General features: G+C 36.6%; 1 protein-coding gene across 1 annotated transcript in view; it reads right to left on the minus strand.

Annotated features, from left to right (window-relative positions):
• csmd3b (CUB and Sushi multiple domains 3b) overlaps positions 1 to 24536 on the minus strand; it is a 455685-nt gene that overhangs the window by 336918 nt on the left and 94231 nt on the right. The window contains exon 3 of the mRNA XM_081376961.1: positions 17992 to 18104. Coding sequence (XP_081233087.1) covers positions 17992 to 18104 — 113 coding nt within the window. The remainder of the gene's footprint in view (positions 1 to 17991; positions 18105 to 24536) is intronic.

Below are 24536 nucleotides of genomic sequence, written 5' to 3' on the forward strand. Positions count from 1 at the left end.
TGAGTAAAATAGTAAAGGTAAAAATCCAGGTCCAGGTAATATAGTCCAGGTAAAAATAAGTTGACTATATTTGGATGTTTTGTTCTACAACATAAACTACACACTCTCACACCCCAAATGTTCTTATCTAGTTACTTATTAGAAACATAAAAAAGCAGTTTGTTTTTATTAAATAAATGTATTTAATAAAAAAAAATAATAATATATATATATAATTAACAAAGATATTTGTTATTTCACTTTTTGAGCTTGCCTATGCACCAATTTCTGTAAAAATCTTACAATAATGCCAATTTCAGTCCATACGTTTAAAAAACGGTTAGATTGAATAAATCTCACAGGTGAACGCTAACGCTATCAATATGATATTGTACTGCAGTACATTTCTAGTAGTGGTATACCGCAGAGTCTTAGTCTGCAAGTGCACAAAAACTTTGAATGATTTTTAGGGCTGTTTTCGACTAAGGATTTTCATAGTCGAATCTGATTCGTTAGATTTTGCCGTAGTCGACTGATAGTCGAACCTTTTTTTTTTTCTTTTTTTTTTTAGATAGCAGCTAGATTTTTTCCATTTCAAACAAAAGAGCTAAAAAACACATATATATCACACATATATCATAACATTTCATAAACATGAGGAGCAATATGAGAGAGAAATTTGGTGATGGTTGTTTAGGTACATTAAACCACGTAAAGCTTTTTCACGCCCATGAGAACCGCGTGGAGTCAACTCACAGCCGCTCCGCTGCCCTGCTGAAAATGTGAAGCAGAAACGCTTAATATCACATAACGTCCATAATAATTGGACTCTGGGTTAGATTTTTTGACCATTTTCAGTGGTTATGTGGAGCAACATGAGAGGGAAATTTGGTAATCGTTGTTTAGGTACATTAAACAACGTAAAACTTTTTCACGCCCATGAGAACCGTGTGGAGTCAACTCACAGCCGCTCCGCAGCCCTGCTGAAAATGTGAAGCAGAAACGTTTAATATCAGTTAACGTCCATAATAATTGGACTCTGGGTTCGATTTTTTTTACCATTTTCAGTGGTTATGAGGAGCAACATGAGAGGGGAATTTGGTAATCATTGTTTAGGTACATTAAACAACGTAAAGCTTTTTAACGCACATGAGAACCGTGTGGAGTCAACTCACAGCCGCTCCGCAGCCCTGCTGAAAACGTGAAGCAGGTTTTTGAATACATTTTTATTTATTTACATTAGTAAGCTACAGGACATCTTTCAAAACATGACCTGCGCGAAAGCGAAAAAATAAAATAAAAATGGTACCCAGCCCTTCTGAAAATGCGAATGCGTCTCTGTCCCCAGCACATTTCAAACCAAACTGACGCCCATGTATTCGACTATGAGGTTCATAGTCGAATCAGACCTCTCCGAATCGAATCGTCGAATCCTCGACTATTAGAAGTCAGCCCTAATGATTTTTTTGTCGAGGAACAATAACATGCTGCACCACAATGGCTGACAAAGCCTCTCAGCGTGTTTGAAAAGCATACGGTATTACACCACAGAGACATACATACACACCTACTTCCACACACCGACCACATTCAGACAATGACTGAGTGGGATTCGCATCGGTGTTCTCGAGAGTTAGGACAGATGTTAACGTGACACAGCCCTGTGGCGCAGCTCCGCGTGGGGCCTCACAGCATCACTCTCACTGTTCAGATGAAGAAAGCGTACACACACACCCTGACGCTCAGACAATCACAGTCAGGTGCTCCTCAATTATTAACTGCACAACACTGCCATCACACTTTGATGTCATCTTTAGGTAATGTGGATCAGATAAGAAATGTTAATTAGATAATTACCCCATATTATTCAGATTGGCCATAATGGCAAACAGCCAAGGAACAATAATGTGCAAATAACAGGTACTTTCAGATGCACCCTAGGGGTGTGAGTGAGATTCATTTACTCATCTTGTGCATTTCTGAACCTGTATGACGTTCTGTCTTCGGTGGAACACAAAAGAAGACGTTGAAGAATGCTTTGCACCTCGCTGGCTTTTATACGTACATTAAAGCACACATTTTTTAGAATACCTTCTTATGTGTTTCACAGAAGAAAGAAAGTCATTCAGGTTTGGAAGGACATGAGGGTGAATAATGGATGACGATTTAAATTTTGGGTTTAACTATCTCTTTAAGCTGTGCATGTAAGATGCTGTATACATCTGTCAAATTTTGTAATATTAATAATAATAATAATAATATTATCCAAATATTTTTTTTTACATTTTTTTCCGCTTCTGCTCACCAAGGCTGCATTTACAAGAATATAGTAGAGACAGCAATAAACAAATAATATATTAAAAAAACCAACAACTTAAAATAGATGTTTTCTATGTGAATATATTGTAAAATGTAATTTATTCCTCTAATCAAAGCTGAATTGTATCCTTCAGAAATCAAATATTCTGATTTAGACTCCATGTTTCCCCTAAACGCAGGCATTTTTTCAACTCCTCTTTATCGCATATGTGTTTAAAATGTAAAATTGAAATAGGTACTTTAACACATTGTCTGTGGTCATGTAACAGACTGCAAAGGTATTGGTTTCTGGTGCTAGGGGAGATGGAAAGGATCTTTAATATTCAGTTAGATTTTGACCCAGTCTCACTGGTGCTGGGTATACCTAATAGATGCATTACTTCATCTGCTAATAAGAAACTGTATAATATTCTATCCTTTGCTGCCAGGAAAAATATTTTGCTTAATTGGATCAGTGATAAATCTCCATCCTTTAAAAAGGATGGCACGAGTTGATTCCCCCGGAGCGCCTTACCTATGTATTACATGGAAAAACAGGCCAGTTTTACAAAGTCGACCCCATATCTGGACGCTTTGGAACCTTGTCTTCGCCCTATTATATTACAAGGAACAATGTAACTGTGTAACTTTCTGGACATTTAACCTTATTTTTTTGTCATCCTCTTCATCTTTTGGAAATGTTATTTTATATATGTTTTACATTATATAATGTTGTTGCTATTTTTCTTTTCACAAATCTGCCTTATTATGGTATGGTCCAGTTTTATATAAAATACGAGCTTTTATTTATTTTTCTTTTTTTTTTTTGGGGGGGGGGGGGGGGGGGTGATGTCTTGTTGCTGATTTGTTAAAATGCTGATTATTGATGATACATTATAAACAATAGTTATTATTATTATTAATGTTGAAAGCAGTTTTTGCTGCTTAGTGCTTTTGTAGAAAACATTAATTTGGAATAGCATTTGAAATTTGCAATATTATGAATGTCTTTACAGTAATGTTTGATCACTTTCATGCATACTTGCTGAATAAAAGTATTTATTTATTAAATTTTTTTGTTAATTTTGAATGGGAGTGTACAACGGTTTCCACAAAAAAATTATGAAGCAGTGTTTTCAACTCTAATAATAATCAAATCAGCAATATTAGAATATTAATTTTTGAATACAGCGAATCATCATATTATAATGATTTCTGAAGGATCATGTGACACTGAAGACTGGAGTAATGATGCTGAAAATTCAGCTTTGATCACAGATTTTTTTTTTTTTTTTTTTACAATGTATTAAAATAGAGAACAGTTCGTTTAAATTGTAATAATATTTCACAATATTACTGTTCCTACTGTATTTTTTCATCAAATAAATGCAGCATTCTTTTAAAACATATTTTTTAAAAAAAACTTAATTATTTCAAAATGTTGACCAATATTGTAAATGTGTGGGAGAGAGTTAAGGTAAAACAAATATTATTTGGCCTTTTGAGTGGACATGTTGCATTCTGAAAGTCTGATTCATGATGGTAGAACTTCTCATGTAGTCACATTCTCTCATGGCGACAGAGAAAAGGGGTCTCACTGGTGCTCAGGGCATGTCATCTTCTGTGTTATTATATCCTACAGGAGCCGACAGCCCCTCAGCTTTGTAATTGTTATTGATGGTGAGGGAATGCTACCATTTTTTTTTTGGTTTTGTTTTTTTGTTTTTTTGCGATGTGTCTGCACACCAAGAAGCCTGTACACCGCCACATTGCCCAACAAGGTCATCCCTCCAGTCCATTGCATTAACAGCGAGTGCCAAGCCTGCAAATGGACCAGAACTCTCTGAAGTCACTTCCTCAAAGCGACGCCCACAGCATCACATGTGTCACCTCAACACACAACACCACTCTTCTTCTTTTACCATCTCTTTAAAGGGAGAATGCACACGAAAATACTAATTCTGTTATCATTCACTCACTCTCATATCATTCCAAATATTCTTCACAAAAGGAGAAATTTTGAAGAATTGTGCTAGTCGTTCTTTTCTTGCACTTACAATGAATAGGGCTTGACTTTCAAGCTTCAAAAAACACCATGGTCCCACATGATGGGATACATATATCATATTCCCATATATCTATACCTATAGCTTCCAAGACAAATTATATTTTTTTTGTGTGTGAAAAACAAACCCAAGTTGAAGTCATTTTTCACTGATAATCTTCACATCAAGTGAGCAGTTCAAGTCAATCAAAATAAATAATTCTTGTTTTTATTTTTATTTTTATTGGTTTTATGGAATATTGTGATACTTATTAGGTCCCACTTTATATTAGGCATGGGTAAAACTTGGATGCATACACATCATGAATTGAAAACAAAAAAAAATTGTCTTTTGACATGTAAGAGGTCATTGTGCTATAAAAACATTCTGTTAATGTTTAGAACTCAAAACTTTCTCGTTCCAAGCTCAGAAAACGACTCGATTCGGAATGCGTCACATTATGATGTCATAGTGTGATGCAAGTCTGCCTCCATAGAACAAGATACATGCCTACTTCTGCATCATTGCCTCTTTAGCCCCGCCCACTGATTCGCATTATGGCATGTAGTAGTAAAAAGGAGACAGATGCAAACACAGGAATACCACAGCAACAAAACCATAGAGACGCCACTGAGGATTACAAGATGTTTAGAAGTGCCAAGCTGTGGAAAAACACAGTCTTTGCATTGAAAAATCTTGACATTATAAGTGGACCTCAGAGAACATAAAAAATAAAAATAAAATAAAAATGCAGATCATGAGCCCTTAAATCGGTGCTACCTGATTAGAAAAACAGAGAAAAAAAGGCTGTTGTCTTCCCTTTTACCAAATAAGTAGAAAAACTTCAACACCCATAATGCACTGGGCATGTTGCCGTCCAAGGCCACAACCACCAGTCTGCTAAGGATAGGCTTACCAGAGTAAAATACCTCCCTGCTTTAGTAGGAAACCTCTTAGCAAACTTTTAGTCAGATTGGTGTCGACTTGTATTGTTCCCAGGTGCAAGAATTCAAAGAACTCACATTTAGCGGGAATTTCTCAGAGAACGAGTAAGTGTTCATTTACATACACTGCCGACATTGTAACAATACAAGCGGGATTAAAATCGGCGAATTTTAACTTTAAATTTCAAAGTATTAATTCATGCAAACTTATAATTTCACTTTGTATACAATATTTGTATACAATATTACCACTTTTTGCATCCTCTTTGAATCTTTAAAGCCTCTTAGCTAACAATTCGTCATCACTTTTCTTCCCGCAAAGAAAAAGAAAAGAAAAGAAGGTTATATAGGTTAGAAACAGCATGTGAGTAAATAAATAAAAATATTTTGTGGGTGCACTATTCCTTTAAGAGAGCCAAGCTAAATCCAGCACAAACATACGCACACAACTCTAACTCCCTCCCAGCGATTAAAATGTCAGAGCGAAGGCAAAGCCAAGCGGCTGCAGGAATATTAAAACTACACTGTCTTCCAGTTTTAAGACCTGAGCTAAGGAGACGGAGAGCGTCTATGAACACTTGGAGCAAACTCTTTGATGCATCTGCACTGAAATAAATCTCATGCGAATGTGACACACTCATTTTAGAGAACTTGAGCTGAGGCCCTGCAGAACGTGCAGTCAGGGCTCTCGGAGTTTAATCCACAGCTTAGACTGGAGTGTGTTGCTGAACGCGGGAAGAGCAGCGCTGGATGCCGAATGACTCATGTACACTGAGCACTGCAGTTTCTGTTCCCTGCTGCAGAGAGAGAGAGAGAGAGAGAGAGAGAGTAGTAGTCGAGATTTGAGAAGTAAATTGTGTGGGAAGTTATAGTATATTCTGCCAGATCTTGCCAGGACGGTAATGAGACAGGATAAAGTATCAGAAAAATTGTCTAACTTGTCCAGCTGTCAAGCATTTTCTACAGCGCAAATGTAAGCAGACTGGAGCAGAACCAGCTGGAATACTAGACTCACTTAGTACACACACAAAAAAAAAAAAAAAAAAAACTAAGATAAATAAAAATAAATAAAAGTGCAATAAAAAAAAGTCTCTCATAGCATTCCAAATCTCTACACTCTAGGTATATATATATATATATATATATATATATATATATATATATATATATATATATATATATATGCTTTTATTCAATAATAGTAAAATAATAATTATAGGCTATATAAAATACAATTAAATATACCGGTATAATAGATAAAATATATTATATATTATACAAAATAATACAAATCTAAATATGATTTTGTCAATGCAACTTTAGTTTATGTGTGAGAATTATGACAAAAATAATATCAAATTTCAATTTCAAATATCAAATTGACATTTCATATGTAATCTATCCATATTCTAACTATTACCTTTTTCTTCTTTACTTTAAGGCAGTAAAGGTATTCCAAAACAACTTATTTTATTTTTGTTTTCTACAGTGTTTTAATAAAACTAGACAAAGGGGAGCTGGAGCGCTGCTGGTATCCCTTGTATCCTCTGGTGCTCTTGGGCTAAACGCTCATAAAAAAAAAAAAAAATAGGAAAAAATCCAGGTCCAGGCACTCAGTAGGATGCAAAAGTTAAAAAGCCTTTATTGTATTAAAGGACTAAAACATTAAAACACCAACGCGTATCGGCCACATAAACAATAAAGTCTTTTTACCTTCTGCATCTGAGTGCCTGGACCTGGATTTTTTCCTATTCTTTTTTTATGAGTGTTTTATTAAAGTTTTACATTATGTCATTGCCACTTTGCAATAAATATTACCAAAAACAATGCGGCTACTTAATTTAATTATAATTTATTCTAACTCGTATCTATCTACAGTTTCACAATAATCAAAATAGTCTTAATCTCAGTCACTACACTATTAAGCTTAGTAAGGAAACACAATCATAAAAACAAATGGTTTAGATTTAGCCAGGATTAGGCCTATAGTTCAATTAGGACATTCGAGTAGATTTTATAAATGTGCATTAGAAAAAAAATACTACTGGTGTTCATCTTGAGACAAAACAATAGCATTGACATATTTTGAGATATAAGATAGTTGCTTTCAGTTAAAACAGCTCAGACATGCATTTTAGTCTGGGCCTTGCCTTTAAAACCAGAGTCACACAGCTAATCTGAGTCTATTTAGACTACAAAAGAGGCAACACTAGTGTCTCTCCTGTTCAGCACTTGTGTTTATTGACGGATTGACCATGGCAGGAGCTGCAGGCGCAGAACGAGGGTCTGAAAGGCTGATAAGAGGGAGAGCTGAGAAAGCAGAGCACCATGGGAAAGCGCAGGCCTAAAGGTCTGTGACCGCTTGGCACTGATCTTCAATGCCTTTATCAGCAGGTGTTGGCTCGAACCTCTCCAACAGATGGAGAATGATGGATTCAATGTGTGAGGAGAAGGGTGACATCCTCCCCTACCCACAAATCCCAGCGAGGAGCTCGTGTGGAGCTGAGACAGAAGTACAAGTCGGGGTTAGAAGTAGGTCAAGGAAGCACTAATACAAGGCCAGTGAAGTAGTTGTTTTCATGCTAATGAGAGCAGCTGAAGTGGGGACAAAAGGAAGCCCAGACAGTCTGTACAAAAAGCACATCAGCACTTGCTCCCGGGACCTTCGGATGTTTAAGAACGCTCCGACTATTTCCGTAGTCTAATTACAACACGTCAAGAGGGCTGGGAGTTAGAGTCCTCCTGGAGACTTTATAGAGAACTGCATTTTCTTTTGTTTACTATAAAAAACATTTTGTTATTGTTTTTCTCTCTGCAGGATTGAATGTGTGTTTCATCCATATCGATCCAAACGATATGGATCCAAATAAAGTCTATCCTTATCCTTAAAGTTTATCCTTAAACACCTTTTAGTATTTGTAGGAATTAAAGTGTTCTTTTGCACATATACATTTTTGGTCACACTTTAGATAAGGGTCCAATTCTCACTATTAAATATGACGTTTGCCTCAATAAACTCTTATTTACTGCTTATTAATAGTTAAGGTAGTTGTTAAGTTTAGGTAGCATGAAGAATAGTGAAGAATTTGGTCATGCAGAATAAGGCATTGATAATTGCTTTATAAGTACTAATAAACAGTTAATATCCTAGTAATATGCATGCTAATAAGCAACTAGTTAATAGTGAGAATTAACCCTAGATTAAAGTGTTGCCAAATTTTCATATATGCATAAACACTAAAATGTACTTATGATGTTGACATTTTTTGAACACACACAGAGACACAGACACAGACACAAACACACACACACAAAACTATTAAATACAATCAGACTTCAGGTAAATAATCAAAGGCACACCATTGAAGTACATATTGTAAAACGCAGCAGATTTCTTTTGTGATCTACATTCGCCAAGATCCTTGTCATCTTTGACTGGATCGATTAAGTATCTCGTCACGTAGTGCGTCGTTTTTTTTTTGGAGGTCAAATGATCGTCTTAACCACCTGGTAATCTGCAACATGCAGCTTTTCAAATTGGCGAAGCCCGACATGTAAAGATTTTCAATTGAACTGTGCATCTCATTTTGCGCCCTCAGGGCAAACGATCTTTATTGGACGGCAGCAATTAGCATGCACATGTTTAATTAATTCTGTAAGAAGCTTTTGTGTCGGCACAACACCTCAAATCTGAAGGACTGCGAGGGGCTTTGTCTGAAATCTCAAGGACTGTGCAGGAATGTCGAATCCCATACTATAGCTAAACCTGTAAGGTTTACAGTCAAGAAGGATTTGAACGTGTCAAAAGTTACCAGACGCATTTTCTCATACTCGTATCAAGAGGCAAAATTAATATGTTGGTGGTATCTTTGAGATGTCAACATGTTATGTGTGTAAATAAGATATGCAATTATTATCCTACAGTTCTTAATTACATTATGTTTCGTCTTCAGGCCCAATTCATGTCAAGCACTTAGATGTAGATAACTTCAGCATCTGGTACAGTGCTAATTACCTGCGTAAGGAAAAGAAAAGTCCCTTGAGGTATTTTCTCAATATTTTCCAGCAATTAATGAGCTCATCTATAATTACAAATGTGAAAGATGAGATTTACATGACACCAACATTGTCGTTTTGTCTTATTTTCACTCCAGACATCACACGATTGAATTTGGAAATGACAAAGGTGCAGTCAATAAGATAGGAACTCGGCTATTAAGTTGAGAACAAGACGTTTTAATGGACAAGCTTTGACGGTGTTCTTTGAAACGGGAAGCCGACTAATGGATTAGAGGGCAGGAACTCTGGAGAAATCATCGATCTGAAAGTAAAGGAGCGAGCTTTGACAGTTTTTCTTATTCTTTTCCTCTTCTGCTTCCCTCTGAAAGATGCAGACGCTCAGATGAGAGACTTGATTATTGACAGGTCTGGTCTTTACCCACGCTCCAACATTAGATGCTCTATCACCTGCGGATTCAATTAAAAGTAAACAACTGATCCTTTGTGCCGTGGATCTGTCCGAGACGGATGCTCTCAGTCCCTCCCGCTGTCTGAGTTTGGTGGTCCCAGACACAGCAGAGATATATTTCAGTGCCAGACAAAATAAAAGGATCATCAAGGATCGAGTAAATAATGTTTAGTGCTTGAGTGAGGCCGTTTCATCCATCTTAATCGAGGTCTTGGCCGGTTAAAACGGCCCCTTGGTCCCTGCTGGTAGACGTCGTAACTACACCAACACACATTCTAGTGTCGCTGGACAAATAATCAAGGGGGTTTCAAACCTTAAAAAAAATAAAATAATTATTAACAGTGATATAATTTCATGTATAAAGACCTATTTATATTGTGTGGAAAATATTAAGCGTCACACAGTAAAGACAATCATGACTGGCTTTTATGTTCTCACTGTACTAAAGACTAAACAAATTGTTAAAATATTAAATTAAGATGTTTCTTTAACTTTGTATTATGCTGGAAGATGATTAAAGTACAATGGAAAACAAAATTGGTGTAAAAAAAAATCATTCCACTCAGAAATTGCTAGTATATTTCATAGTTACAAAGAAAACATTAAATTAAACTTCTAACTTGATACTACTTTTGAAGTAAACACTGAAATGAACACCTAAATAGTATTTTTGTAAATATTCTCACACTCAAATAATCTGTTTCAATTACAGCGTTGAAAAAAAAACAATGTGCAAAGATGTATAAACCTTAAAATTATTATTATTATTATTATTGTTATTTCTGCTTGCAGTATAAAACTCTGGTTCTCAATAGAATCAAATAACTGATTAATGTCACGATTTCAGACTACTCTTTAGAAAGCAAAAGGAAACAATAATGGTGAAATATGGTAAATTTGTTACAAAATTTTGTGTTAAACACATTCAATATCCTAAGTTTACAACCCTAAAACATACACTGCCGTTCAAAAGTTTGGGGTGGTAAGATTTTTCAATGTTTTTTTTACTTTTTTTTATAAAGAAGTCTATTCTGCTCACCAAGGCTGCAACTATTTAATAAAAAAATATTGCAATTTAAAATACCTGTTTTCTATTTGAATATATTGTAAAATTTTATTTATTCCTGTGATAATTATTCCAGTCTTCAGTGTCCTGATCCTTCAGAAATCATTCTAATATGCTGATTTGCTGCTCAAAAATCAATGTTGAAAACAGTTGTGCTGCTTCATATTTTTGGGAAAACATGATACATTTGTTCCAGGATTCTTAGAAAGTTCAAAAGGACAACATTTATTTGAATCAATTTCATGAATCCTGGCTGAATAATGCAATAAAACAAATCAGCAAACCCCCATTCTCCCCATCCAAATCTAAAAATAAGAAGAAAGAGAAGCAATATATATCATGATTGACATATATGCAGCCGTCTATCCACAGTGAAAACTGATATCACCCAGCAACCTATCATTCACAATTCTGCGCTTTAATAATGTCGTCATATCTCCAGAAATATCCATAACCATTGTCAGTCATCATCAGAGCACCACCACATTCCCAAACAGTCTGTTCCTCTAAACACTGCAGATGGTGGGTGGCACTCTGGGTTATTGAACATCTTCTGATTAATTCACTGTTAATTATGATAAAGTATGAGAGACAGTCTGTTGTCACTCAAAATAAAGTGACAGGAGACCGAAGAGGTCAGCAGAAGCACTCCTAATAAAGCAGCAGCTCGTCTATTACCGCTGGGAAATGATCTTCACAAATAAGCCTCAAGTTAGACGCCAGTGTAAATTAATACAATTAATTTCGACCTGAAATTCCGCTTGGAGGAGGCATGCATGTTAGGCCAGCGGTGGATAGTCATTAGCGAGGATATTAAATATTCCAGGCAAACAGGAAAGCATCAAATTGAAAAGGAAACACAATCTGGAGACAAAAAGCAATGACTTCCTGGGACCTTTGGCAATGGCACAGATTCACTTCCTGATTAAGTGAATGTGCTGACAAACAGCTGTAAATTCATTACATGTGATGCACAGAAAAGAAAAAGAAATCATACTTCATCCTGTACTGAATAGATTAGGTGTCGGTAGAAGGATGGAAAAGAAGAACTTGAGGCTTTTGCTTTAAACTGCCTGCATTCTGTTAAACTATGTGTCAGCACTACGCAATAATCTCATGCCATCCTCATGGAAATCAATCCAGCATTTTCTGGATTCCTGGGGTCAGAAGTCTGCCAGCACATTTTCTGTGTTATAATATAATGTGCTCATCTCTACAGAACAGGACTGGGCCCACTGAATTTGGAGGGGACATAGTTAAATTATTATGATGAAAAAAAAAAAAAAGCATAATTAGCTATGTTGATATAATTTTTTATGATGACACTATAATCAGTCAGGAAAGAAAACAAATCAAATAATTGAGCGGTAAGTAGTCCGTAACAAATAGGGCAAGAGTCAAACCCAAAAAGAAAAGTTTCTATGAACCTCAAATAACATATTAGAGCGTGACTGTTTGTTACCGAGATTTACAAAGTACTACAGTAAAGGGAATTCGTTTTACTGCACCAAATCAAGTTTTTTTTTATTGGTTCATCAAAAAGATTTATTCCGATTCAATCGCGGATTCATTCAGTGACTTTTTATTTTCTTTGATTTACACCAGTAGGTGGCGTATCTTTGATTATATCAGTGATTCTTCCTATTATACAACATATTAATAAAAAAATCAAAACACCATAAAACAATTCAAAATACAGATTTAAAAAAAAAAACGCAGCTAAACAATATTTTGACTTTCAAACTATCAATCATAATAGTGTATATAATCTGTATTTCACTGTTTATTATGGAAGCTCGTTTCCGCCACCGAATAAAAAATAACAAAGGTAATTGCGACTTTCTCACAATTCTGACTTTTTTTTCTCAGAATCACATGATATGAAGTCGCAATTGCGTGTTATAATGCCAGAATTGCGAGATATAATCTGTATATCTTACAATCGCATCTTTTTATCTCACAATTCGGACTTTTTTCTCGAAATTACAACTTTATATCAAGCAATTCTGAGAAAAAGTCAGAATTGCGCGATGTCAACTCGCTATTGCGAGAAAAAAGTCACAGTTACCTTTTTTACCTTTTATTCGGTGGCGGAAACAAGCTTCTATAATTATAAGATCTTACTAAAATTGTGAAAATTAGTCTGGAAGCGACAATTGGAATCAACAAAAATCTGGAATCGGAATAACAGCCTGAAAATGTTGTTTTTAACAGAGATATAAACCTGAGGGCCACAGGGAACTCAAAACACTTGCTTATACATCCCTTTTAGCTTAGAATACATTTTTAATAAAGCTAGCGTGTGCCATTAATAATAAAGCACACTTTAATATTCATATACTGAAGGAAAACCTCTACGTTCAGAAGGTCTCTGAGGTCCTGTAGACGTGCGAGAGGTTCTCCTTTAGGATGGAAGCAGTGAAGTACAGTGATTTGCTTCAGCTCAAGAGAGCTTCAAGAGGTTGCCAGACTCCGCGTGGATGTTGTAAGATATATTGTACCTGTGCCGGCCCTCATGAGAACGATAGCTTCAGGCATGTGTTTACAGGAGCACGAGTAAAACTGCTGACTTCCTCTCAGAGAAGCTAGTTTCCCTGGTGACAGAGAAGTGTGTTTGAAATCAACATGTTCTACACCCACACCGTCCTTAGATAACTGTCTATTCGTCACGGTCTGAGAAGAATGATTCCAAAATCCTTCAGGAAACAATCCGAAGTTATTTCAGCTGCTTGTGCATGTTTTTTTCTCCTTCCGTCATCTGTTTTTAAACGTTTTCAACATTTCCCATCTGAACGCAAGAGATGCTTGGAGAGAATCACGCAATCGGTGGTGGTTCATGGTGCAAGAAGACAAGAATATCTGGATCCATTTGTTGTATGCTGCAGGATAAACGACTGAATGTAATCCCAGAACACACTGTCACTAGTCGACAGGAAGCCAAGAAACTGTTCTGTAAAAGCACAATATGAACAATTTTTTTGGATTCAAATATCCAAAAACCACTGGAACAATGTACACACATTATCCCAAATGTTTTCCAATAATTTTTAAAACCAGAGAATTGAACGGCCTGTGTCATTGCGCCGCCTGTCAATAGGCGCGTTTCCATTACAGATTTGAGCAAAACTTTTGCGTTTTTTTTCTAAATGTCGACAAAAAACCATTGTGAAATGACGGCGTTTCCATTAACCGATGTTATGCGACTAAAACTTCATTTTTTTCTCTTGCGATCAGTAAAATCATTCCAAAATGGAGGTTTATGTACTAATCCCAGCCACTGCACTAGCCATTATTATTAATCGAAGGAGACGTATGTGTGTTTTCCAAGCATTAATGGTAAGGAACAACCCTTATACTTGAGCGACAAGTATAAGGGTCTAGAGTCAAAAGTAGTCGATCTCCGAATGCAATGTAATGAACTGACTCCATATGAGGAAATGTCATGAACTTGTAATTTCAATGAAAAGCATGATAACTTAGATAAAAAATTATCCGTAAATTTATATGGAAACAAGCTTTAGGAGCTAAAGTGAGTCGTACAAAACCTTTCTTTTTAGTAAACTCTGTGTACACAAACAATGTTCTCAATGCTGGAGTTCATGTGTAGAGCCCCTGGTGACACTTCCAGCAAAGTTTCATGTTGTGTCGAGCCTTCTTAGTGTTTTAAAAATAGCGAATTTGATGTTATCATAGAAGTGTCCCATTCACTCCCATTCACAAGGCATTTTGACCAAAAACGAAAATATGGTCAATTTTAAAAGTGGCGTTTCCATTCTAATTATGCTTTTACACGAAAGTTTGCCTCGGGTAGATTAACAAAAAGACCCTAGGTTCAATTTTGGCAAGAGTTGCCCTTTAAATGGGCAACCTTGGGCATGTGGTTGCTCATTTACAATCCTTCTAATCGTTAAAGGAACACTCCACCGTGTTTTGAAATAGGGCTTTTTCACCTTCTTTCCTACATTTAGATAGGTGGGCAAATGCATTTTTGTCTCAGTGCATGCATTGTTTTAGTTTGACAGGGTCGGCACTAGTTTAGCTTAGCATAATGAATGGAATCCTTTGTTGCCAGCTAGCATTTCCTGAGTAAAAGTGATATAAAAAATAAAAAAAACCCACCTAATTACTTCTTGTGGCCTGCGTATTCACAACGAGTACAAATAGCGATGCAAATTAACACTAGGCGATTTCCTAGGCAGATACTGACTTATATATTAAGGACTATATTAGGGGGAAGCACAGGCGAAGCACTGCTACTTGGGCGTCATATCTCTGCGCCCAAGTAGCAGTGCTTCGCCTGTGCTTCCCCCTAATATAGTCCCAAGTCAATATCTGCCTAGGAAATCGCCTAGTGTTAATCTGCATCGCTATTTGTACTTGTTGTGAATACGCAGGCCACAAGAAGTAATTAGGTGTTTTTTTGTTTTTTTTATATCACTTTTACTCAGGCCATGCTAGCTGGCAACAAAAGATTCCATTCATTATGCTAAGCTAAGCTAGCGCCAACCCAATCAAACTAAAACAGTGCATGCACTGAGACAAAAATGCATTTGCCCACTTATCTAAATGTAGGAAAGAAGGTGAATAAGCCCTATTTAAAAAAAACGGTGGAGTGTTCCTTAAACATTCGAATGAGGTTAAGAACAAATCATATGCGATATACACTACATGTGAATTACGCTGAATCTTTTCTCCTGTCTATATGCAAACATAAAATAATCCACGAAATTATTAGTGAATGAGACCCACTGGTTTTGACAAACGGTCATGAAAACTAAACTATTTTTGCACCCCTACCCGAATACTACTATTTTGAGGACATCAGGGAAAAAATATTTAATAAATATGTCCTATTAATTGTTTGGAAGACTGCCTACCAGTGATCATACTTTTGCCAATTTTTTATTCAGAGACAGATGAGGAAATGGGGACAGAGAGGTCGAGTGGCATCGTACACAACACGGGCAAACACACACATGAATTTTTACTTGCTGAACTTGGCTACTGCTGCTCATGTAAAATAAAGATTGTTTGATGCAAATAAAGAGCTGGCATACAGTACATTCCTACATTTACTATCCAGAGATCTTGAAGGAGCCAAAATGTGTAACAAATGTATCGACAAGAAACACTCCCGTCCATATATCCTCTAAATCGACTTACAGCAACACCTCCAAACCTCATCCTCCATCCACCCATGTTAATTCATAAGATCATTACCAGTCATACCAGGAACTCTGCTCTGCATGAACACTTATTCAACCAAACATTTCTGGGACAGACTGCTAGATGAGGCTATGCATACCCAACTGCTGTCCTTGTTATGAAACATTTGATTATGTAAAGAATCAGGAAAGCACGTACTTCACATCTCCATCTCAGTTTCTGCTTGATGTTGAATATCTCCTGGTTTTGGAGTTGTGCGAAAATGCAAACAGCACATTATTATAAGTTATGATCGCTCTAGTTGTGTTCTATGCGACCAGACAGACTGTGTCTGCAAAATGTGCACTAATCAGGCATCAAGGGGAGAGTCAATTTTCTGTCCAAATGCAGCATTACATGACAAAATTACAGCCAAGCAAACCTATCTGATGATATACTGTAGATATGTGGAGTGTGATTGTGAACCAATTCAATGTCACTGTGTGCAGGGCTATAACCAGTGCAACGCTACACACACTGTTTATCACTGGAAGTCTCATATAAAGATTACTTTCTCTATATAAAGATTACATTCTTAAACATGAAGGTCAGTCACTCTACTTGGGTCTTTTATAAGCATATTTAAAAAGAAGGAAGAAAATAAACTGCTAAATAAAATCATGGTTAAAAGCCTCCATAAAAAAATCACAAGTGCATTTACAGTGACTTTGAGAGCATCAAGTTATCATAATATTACAATGATAGTAATAATAATAGTACATCTGTGTTTAGAAAGAAAAAATGCACCTTTATATCCTCATATTGCAAATTCTTTGTGCACATTATTTGTGCACATAAATTTATGTTTCTCCAATAAATAAATACATAAAATTAATTTAAATACTCCCCAAAACAAACTAGCCTGAAATTTCACTAAAAAAAGTTTTAAATCCCTTTTTAGTTAAGCCAAATTTGACTTCTTATGGACTAACAATCACTTTTCCTTAATCTGCCTAAAAGAACGAATTAGGGCCCACAGCTTTCTGAGAAAAGAAGTTTGACGCTGCAGTAGAGAGACACTTTTTCCCAGCACTGTTTGATCCAAAAATGAATCAAAGGGAAGGGGAGGTAACCAGGCCGAGACACTGAAACAACACAGTAAATGATGCTTCAGGCTGACTCAGATCAAACAATGAGCCAGACCACACTCATCCGTCTCACTCCCAGCGCTGAGACGGGGAGTCCACGAGTTTCCAAACATTTATCCGGCCGACAAACACTCTGATAAGAAAAGAAGATAAAACCCCAAGTCTGCTGTGCAGTTAATATGTGTTATGACACATCGTATGAAGACATGTACAGTAATGGACAGATCGTGTCATATAAAGTTATACTGATAAAGCAAAGTAATGCATAGCGCTATGAAAAGAAATTCTATAAAATCAATCAATTTATTTATTTATTTACAGGCTGAGTATCTAAATACACACACACACACACACACACACACACACACACACACACACACACACACACACACACACACACATACACATACACATACACATACTGTACGTACACACACACACACACACACACACACACACACACGAACCAACCCTCAGCCTGTAGGTCTTCATAAATAAGACTAGGAGACTCAAAAGCACAGCCAAGCAACTGGAAAAAACCCACGACTAATGCAATAAAGAGAAAGACGGCATGTACCCTTCACTATCCATTAGTTAACATGCTAAATTAATGAAATAGAAGGTGATATAATACACTTAGCTATCTTCCTGGAATTTAATGCAAGTGTCTAAAAGCCAGTAATTTGATGAGGTTTAATAGGGAGTGATGAGGTCTTCAGTCAGTGACCACCTCGTCATTGAGGTTTAATAAACACAATTATGATTGGCACAGATCGCCTTGAACTCGCCAAGCAGAGCAGCTCTTAATTAATACCGCAGATTTGATCTGATATGCACAATAAATGACAATGTGGTGTAACAAGATGTAGCACAACATAGAATGGACTGGAATCTTTACCTTCATAATAGATTTTAAAGCCGTGCGCGCTCACGGCGAAGTCACTGGTGAGTCTCAGCGAGAATACAGACCCAGTGCTGGTGATGGGAGGAGGGATTTGGAAACCCGTTAACCTAAAGAGAGCAAAGACAGAAAACATAACCATATGTTACAAATGAAAGATACACATATCACCCTTAGATCACGGTGAGAAGGTTTCAGCACTCACTGTACACATGGTGTTCATTTTGTAATTATTGTGACAATAAAAATGCCATGCTGATGATTTCTTGAAAGGAATTACACTAATAGTTCACTCTGAAATAAAACCTGTCATTATTTACTCACCATGGATTCTATATAATGAAAGTGACTGGGTTGTCAAGCTGCATTAAAAATCATATATATAATTATGTATTTGTAGTATTTATTTCGTAATATGAAGAAACAAATGCTGAACTCAACCCAATAATGCTTCTTCTAAACTTAATTTTATGTAGTCCAAAGCTCCAATTATTTCTTTAATTAAACAAATAACATATAACATAGGGTAACAGGCTTATAATTAAAAAAGATCAGTGCTTATGACAACATGGCGTATATATATGCCAGTGTGATATTAATTGGATGTGGCAATGTTTAGTTTAATATGAACCAGTCTTCTCCAAGCACTTTTACTATTATTGCATTAATTCTTGAGGTGAGAGCACTGTGCATCTTCCTTGCTTTCTTTAAGCTCCAGAATAATCCCCAAAGCTTACGTGCGCACGGAAAGAAGACATTTCGTCAAACCTGTCCTCGAAGGGCCTCCAGACAGCAGCAGCATTATAAACCACCAAACACACTGATGAAACACACACTCTGTATACGGGAATCACGTGTTGATGCCGGTTATCTCCGGTTGAAAAATCCATTAGGTCAGCAACATGTTAGGATGCGCGAGGTTTTTAAACGTGTGTGTGTTCAGATATGCATGTGTCAGCTAATGTGTGTCACATGGACATCATTTCTTTAGCTTATGCTAATGAACTCACAGTGAGACTGAAATATTTATAGATGCCTATGCATAATATCTTCTGGTCACTGCCGTTTTGATAGAATAATATTAACCTTTAAACTTGTCATAAACTTCAAAGACTGTTAGAGAATGGATTCAAAGACCTATGTTCATAAATCCACACATGACCCAGTTGCTTCTTAACATAGAATAATCCCTCTTTACCTTCAAATGTTCTGTCAACCATGTTAATGAGGTGAAATAGCACCTAGGAATGAAGCTATTTAATTTTAAGAGAATAAATCATCATGTAAGCGCTAATGGGAACGGTTGATGTTAGTGATTTAATTTAATGTTTGACGCAGTCACAGCCAAAGATTTGATGAGAGTGGGCATTATAAGTATGATGCCACAGAAATCAAAGCCAAGCAAATTAGAAAATGTCCTGTTCAAATTCAGATTTGGAATAAACCACTTACATAACTTGTAGATTACACCTGGTTAGGACACTGTGTTAATGTAAGACTTTTATAAACAAAGTACTGTGCATTTTAATGTGAAATTAGGCATTAAATAGCCAAGAGAACACAAGTGGGTGAAGTCTGCAACAGTAATTACTATTGTCTGAAAATCTGCACAAATTACCTTACAATTAGTGTTGGGCAGTAATGCATTAGCAATGTGTTACAGTAATAATATTACCCTTTTGCAGTAACTAGTAGTGTAACAAATTACTAATGAGATTTCAGTAATATTATTACAGTTACAGTATCTATAAAATACCTCATTACAATGTTATTTTTCTTGCCTCAACCCCTAGTGATTTGAAGTCCAACAATCTAGTCATTCCTAGATTCATTTTCGTAATCTTCAATCGCATCAAGCTACGCATGCCAATTTATTAGATTTTACTCACTGTAAAAAAAAAAAAAGTATATATACACTCACCTAAAGGATTATTAGGAACACCTGTTCAATTTCTCATTAATGCAATTATCTAATCAACCAATCACATGGCAGTTGCTTTAATGCATTTAGGGGTGTGGTCCTGGTCAAGACAATCTCCTAAACTCCAAACTGAATGTCAGAATGGGAAAGAAAGGTGATTTAAGCAATTTTGAGCGTGGCATGGTTGTTGGTGCCAGACGGGCCGTGAGTATTTGAGTATTTCACAATCTGCTCAGTTACTGGGATTTTCACGCACAACCTTTTCTAGAGTTTACAAAGAATGGTGTGAAAAGGGAAAAACATCCAGTATGCGGCAGTCCTGTGGGCGAAAATGCCTTGTTGATGCTAGAGGTCAGAGGAGAATGGGCCGACTGATTCAAGCTGATAGAAGAGCAACTTTGACTGAAATAACCACTCGTTACAACCGAGGTATGCAGCAAAGCATTTGTGAAGCCACAACACGCACAACCTTGAGGCGGATGGGCTACAACAGCAGAAGACCCCACCGGGTACCACTCATCTCCACTACAAATAGGAAAAAGAGGCTACAATCTGCACGAGCTCACCAAATTTGGACAGTCGAAGACTGGAAAAATGTTGCCTGGTCTGATGAGTCTCGATTTCTGTTGAGACATTCAGATGGTAGAGTCAGAATTTGGCGTAAACAGAATGAGAACATGGATCCATCATGCCTTGTTACCACTGTGCAGGCTGCTGGTGGTGGTGTAATGGTGTGGGGGATGTTTTCTTGGCACACTTTAGGCCCCTTAGTGCCAATTGGGCATTGTTTAAATGCCACGGCTTACGTGAGCATTTCACAATGAATTCACTGTACTAAAATGGCCCCCACAGTCACCAGATCTCAACCCAATAGAGCATCTTTTGGATGTGGTGGAACGGGAGCTTCGTGCCCTGGATGTGCATCCCACAAATCTCCATCAACTGCAAGATGCTATCCTATCAATATGGGCCAACAATTCTAAAGAATGCTTTCAGCACCTTGTTGAATCAATGCCACGTAGAATTAAGGCAGTTCTGAAGGCGAAAGGGGGTTAAACACAGTATTAGTATGGTGTTCCTAATAATCCTTTAGGTGAGTGTACGTATATATATATATATATATATATATATATATATATATATATATATATATATATATATATATATATATATATATATATATATAAATTTGCCAGATCGGGTAGCGGATATTTATGTATTTGAAGATGTGTATATGAAGATGTGTATATATATATATATATATATATATATATATATATGATCAATAAGTTTTGACAACATGTTTTTACATTGCTTGAACTCATCAAAATAGGTTAAGCAATTTTTTAGTTAATTAATTTTTTAGCAAGTCAAATTAGTACAGTAGTTTCTTATGTCTCATTCGAACTACAGAAACGCCATCCGATCTGACAAACTTGCATAGTGCGGTTATGGCGGATATAGGGCTGCAAAGTGAATGCAGAAGTGCCGTTCACCCTGTTACGACTTGATGAACCACTGAAACAATTTTGGAAACATTATTTTAAGGTAAAAAAAAAATATCTTTAGTGTTGCTTTAAGTTGGAATGACTTAAACATCCAAGATGATTGTACTTAAAAATGTAAGGCAGCAACCGTGTGTTTGCGATCTAATGTGGATTTGGGTCATATGATGAGGCAGAGATATGTTGTTTGTAGCATTTTAGAATAAGCTAATCGCTATACCTGCTTTGCATATCTCATGTAAACATCCTTTATTCTTATAAAAATAGCACAAATCACATACAAATACAAATAATTTAAATATACCCCAACATTCACAAAGAGGCGCACATGCAAAGTTTGAATTTTGAGGAGAAAACACGCAATTGTCACTTTTGTAGGGTGTAACGGAAAAGAAGCAGAGGCTCTTTCTTTTGATATATTGCATGTTCAGATATTCATACGACAAAATATTCTGGGGGTCAAAAATGGTTGGTAAACTTTGGCTGGTAAAAAAAAAAAAACGGAGGTGGGGAAATAGTTCAAATGTAAATAGAAAATAAACTGGTTTAAGACTAGAAAAAAAAGTAAAAAAAATACAGGACCATTGAAACCACAAAAAGGTTTGCTTTTACTTAATATTACAGTGAAATATGAGATATGATGCTGCATTCAGCTCAGAGTCAGTCTCGGGAGTGAGTTTAAGCACGCGTGCAAACGGCCGCTTGCATAGCAGACCTGCTTTTAAAGGTTGTTGGAGATCAGTGGCGCTCGAGTTCCTTTAAAAGGAACAGCAGCTCGTTCACAGACTCCGACCGTCCCCAAGGGCTTCGCTAACTGCTTTTTTCGACTACTACGTGAGTTGGAACAAATCTATCTCCTCACTCCGCCCTCAGCCAAAACAGTCGGGAGCCTCAACTCTCTGGTTCTCCTTAGATGATCATCAGGGCTTAAATCGCTTGGACATATTCTGCTTTTGGCCTGGGAACATGCAGCAAACTCCCCTGTCTTCAAGCTCCCAGCCACCAATCAGCTCACGCTGCACACTTTAACAAGCAACATACTGACAGGGTCAAAAACCAGTCTGGCACACGAGCTAGAGGATTAAAAGGATGGTTTAACTGAAAACAGAAAAATGGCCAGAAAATAAGATTCCTGTGTAGGCAATAGTGTTCTAGCAACAAACCTTTGACCTCAAGTGTTTTATAAAATGCTCAGAGGCGATACAGAAACAGCTCAAACTTAAGTGCTGTTTGGATTTCAAGGTTTACAGAATGTTTGAGTACTTCATGTTTGAGTACCTGTAATGCTGCCTGAATCATAATCATGCACTGTTCGCTCGTTGGCCAGGGTTCTTGGGTTCTCCCAAGGTTTTTTTTTTTTTTCTCCATTCTGTCACTGATGGACTTTTGGTTCCTTGCCACTGTTGCCTTGGCTTTTGGCTTGCTTAGTTGGGGACATTTAATATTCAACAATATTATTGATCTGCCTTACTTAAGCTGGACTGTGATGCAATTTTCTTTTAGAAACAAAGTTTGTTGTATTATTTTCATGTTATCAATGTGAAGCTGCTTTGATACAATCTGTATTGTAAAGAGTGTTATATCCTCTATACACTACAATATAATGTCCACAACAGGTCCCAGGAGGATATAAATAAAGGTGACTTGACTTGACTTCAGTGATTTCATATACGACTGTAGTCTTTAGTCTATTTTCTGAATATAAGTGTAACAAAATGCTTTGAAATATACAAAATTGCCACATAACCCTGGTGTTAATCAAAAAACAAACAAACAAAACACAGTAGGTAATTCAGCTGGAAATTCTCACACTTTGTAGAAGACAACACCAATATTTCCAATTCCGTCAGCAATGATATTCACTGACTAACCTCTGTAAAGGCAGGAATTAACTTACGTTCCAATGTTAAAATCAATTATCAGACAGCATTTACCTGGCCTCGTCTGAACAGAGCTTTTATATTTTAAGTTTCCTTTTACTTGTCCTCAAACACTTTGACATCTACTGTACATATATTTGTCTTGGAAGAACGTTCACTGTCCTAAGTGATTCATGAACATAATGTCTTTCTCATTTTGAATGGAGAGGGCAGTCTATATTTCATTTTTATTTCTGCTGTCAAACGAGCGCTTCCCACATGGTAGAAAATCACCAAGATCCTGTTTTAGGATGAGAAAAATAAAAACCACTCTGATCCACTGCTCGGAGATCACGAAACATTTCAGCAAAGACACCATTACACCCCTGCCTCTAATGTTGCTTTATTCCTAATGTGCATTTCTCTCCTTTTAATCCGGTAATTACATTTTGCCAAATATGCTCGCTTGTACACATACTCATTTATTTCCTTGATGAGATTTCTCTGTTTCTGTCTCTCCGTCAGCCTCTCTCTCCCCTTCTCCTTCTGTCTTTCTTTCTGTCTGTCTCATTAAGCGCTTAAAGAGTGGTAAAGCAACCCGGGGAGGAATTAAAAAAATGCAGTGGGGAATCGTGGAAATATGAGGTTTGATTGGAGGGTTTGATCGGAGGGTTTGATCTGCTCCAGTATAGCATCTGTTTCAGGGTATTTGTTTCATATACAGTATGAGCTATGAGCAGATAAAACATTCTGTAAGTGAAAATTCAAGTACTTACCCCTTAATCAGAATGCAATATTCAAAGTCAATTGATTTTTTTCCCCTCATTAAAAGTCTTCCAGTGTAAAAGGATAATGTAATTCAACAGGGAAGGTGCAGTACCTATGGTTATTTGATTGTTTCCATCTTGCCATGATTACACGATCAAATTTGAGAGAGTAACATGTTAGGATGAGAGTTAAGATGGATGGGTTTAATAAAGATATTTAAACAGGGTTATGAAGTCTTGTGTGTTTCTCAGGGACCTCAAATACTGTACAAAACTAATGCACTCCATGAAGATCAAGACAGTTCATTTCACTCACTGCAGAAATAGACACAGGTCACACAATGAGGCACCTTGTTGCTTTTGGGAATCTGCAAGGTGTTTGACCAATTTAAAGTGGACAGCTTTGATGTCATTGGTGAAAACAGAAAAAAAAGAGAAGAAACTGATTTGGATTAGTGGGATAAAACTTTCCTGGTGCCATGTTGCACTA

Source organism: Scardinius erythrophthalmus (genome assembly GCF_964197995.2).
Source record: "Scardinius erythrophthalmus genome assembly, chromosome: 10".
Lineage (NCBI taxonomy): Eukaryota > Metazoa > Chordata > Actinopteri > Cypriniformes > Leuciscidae > Scardinius > Scardinius erythrophthalmus.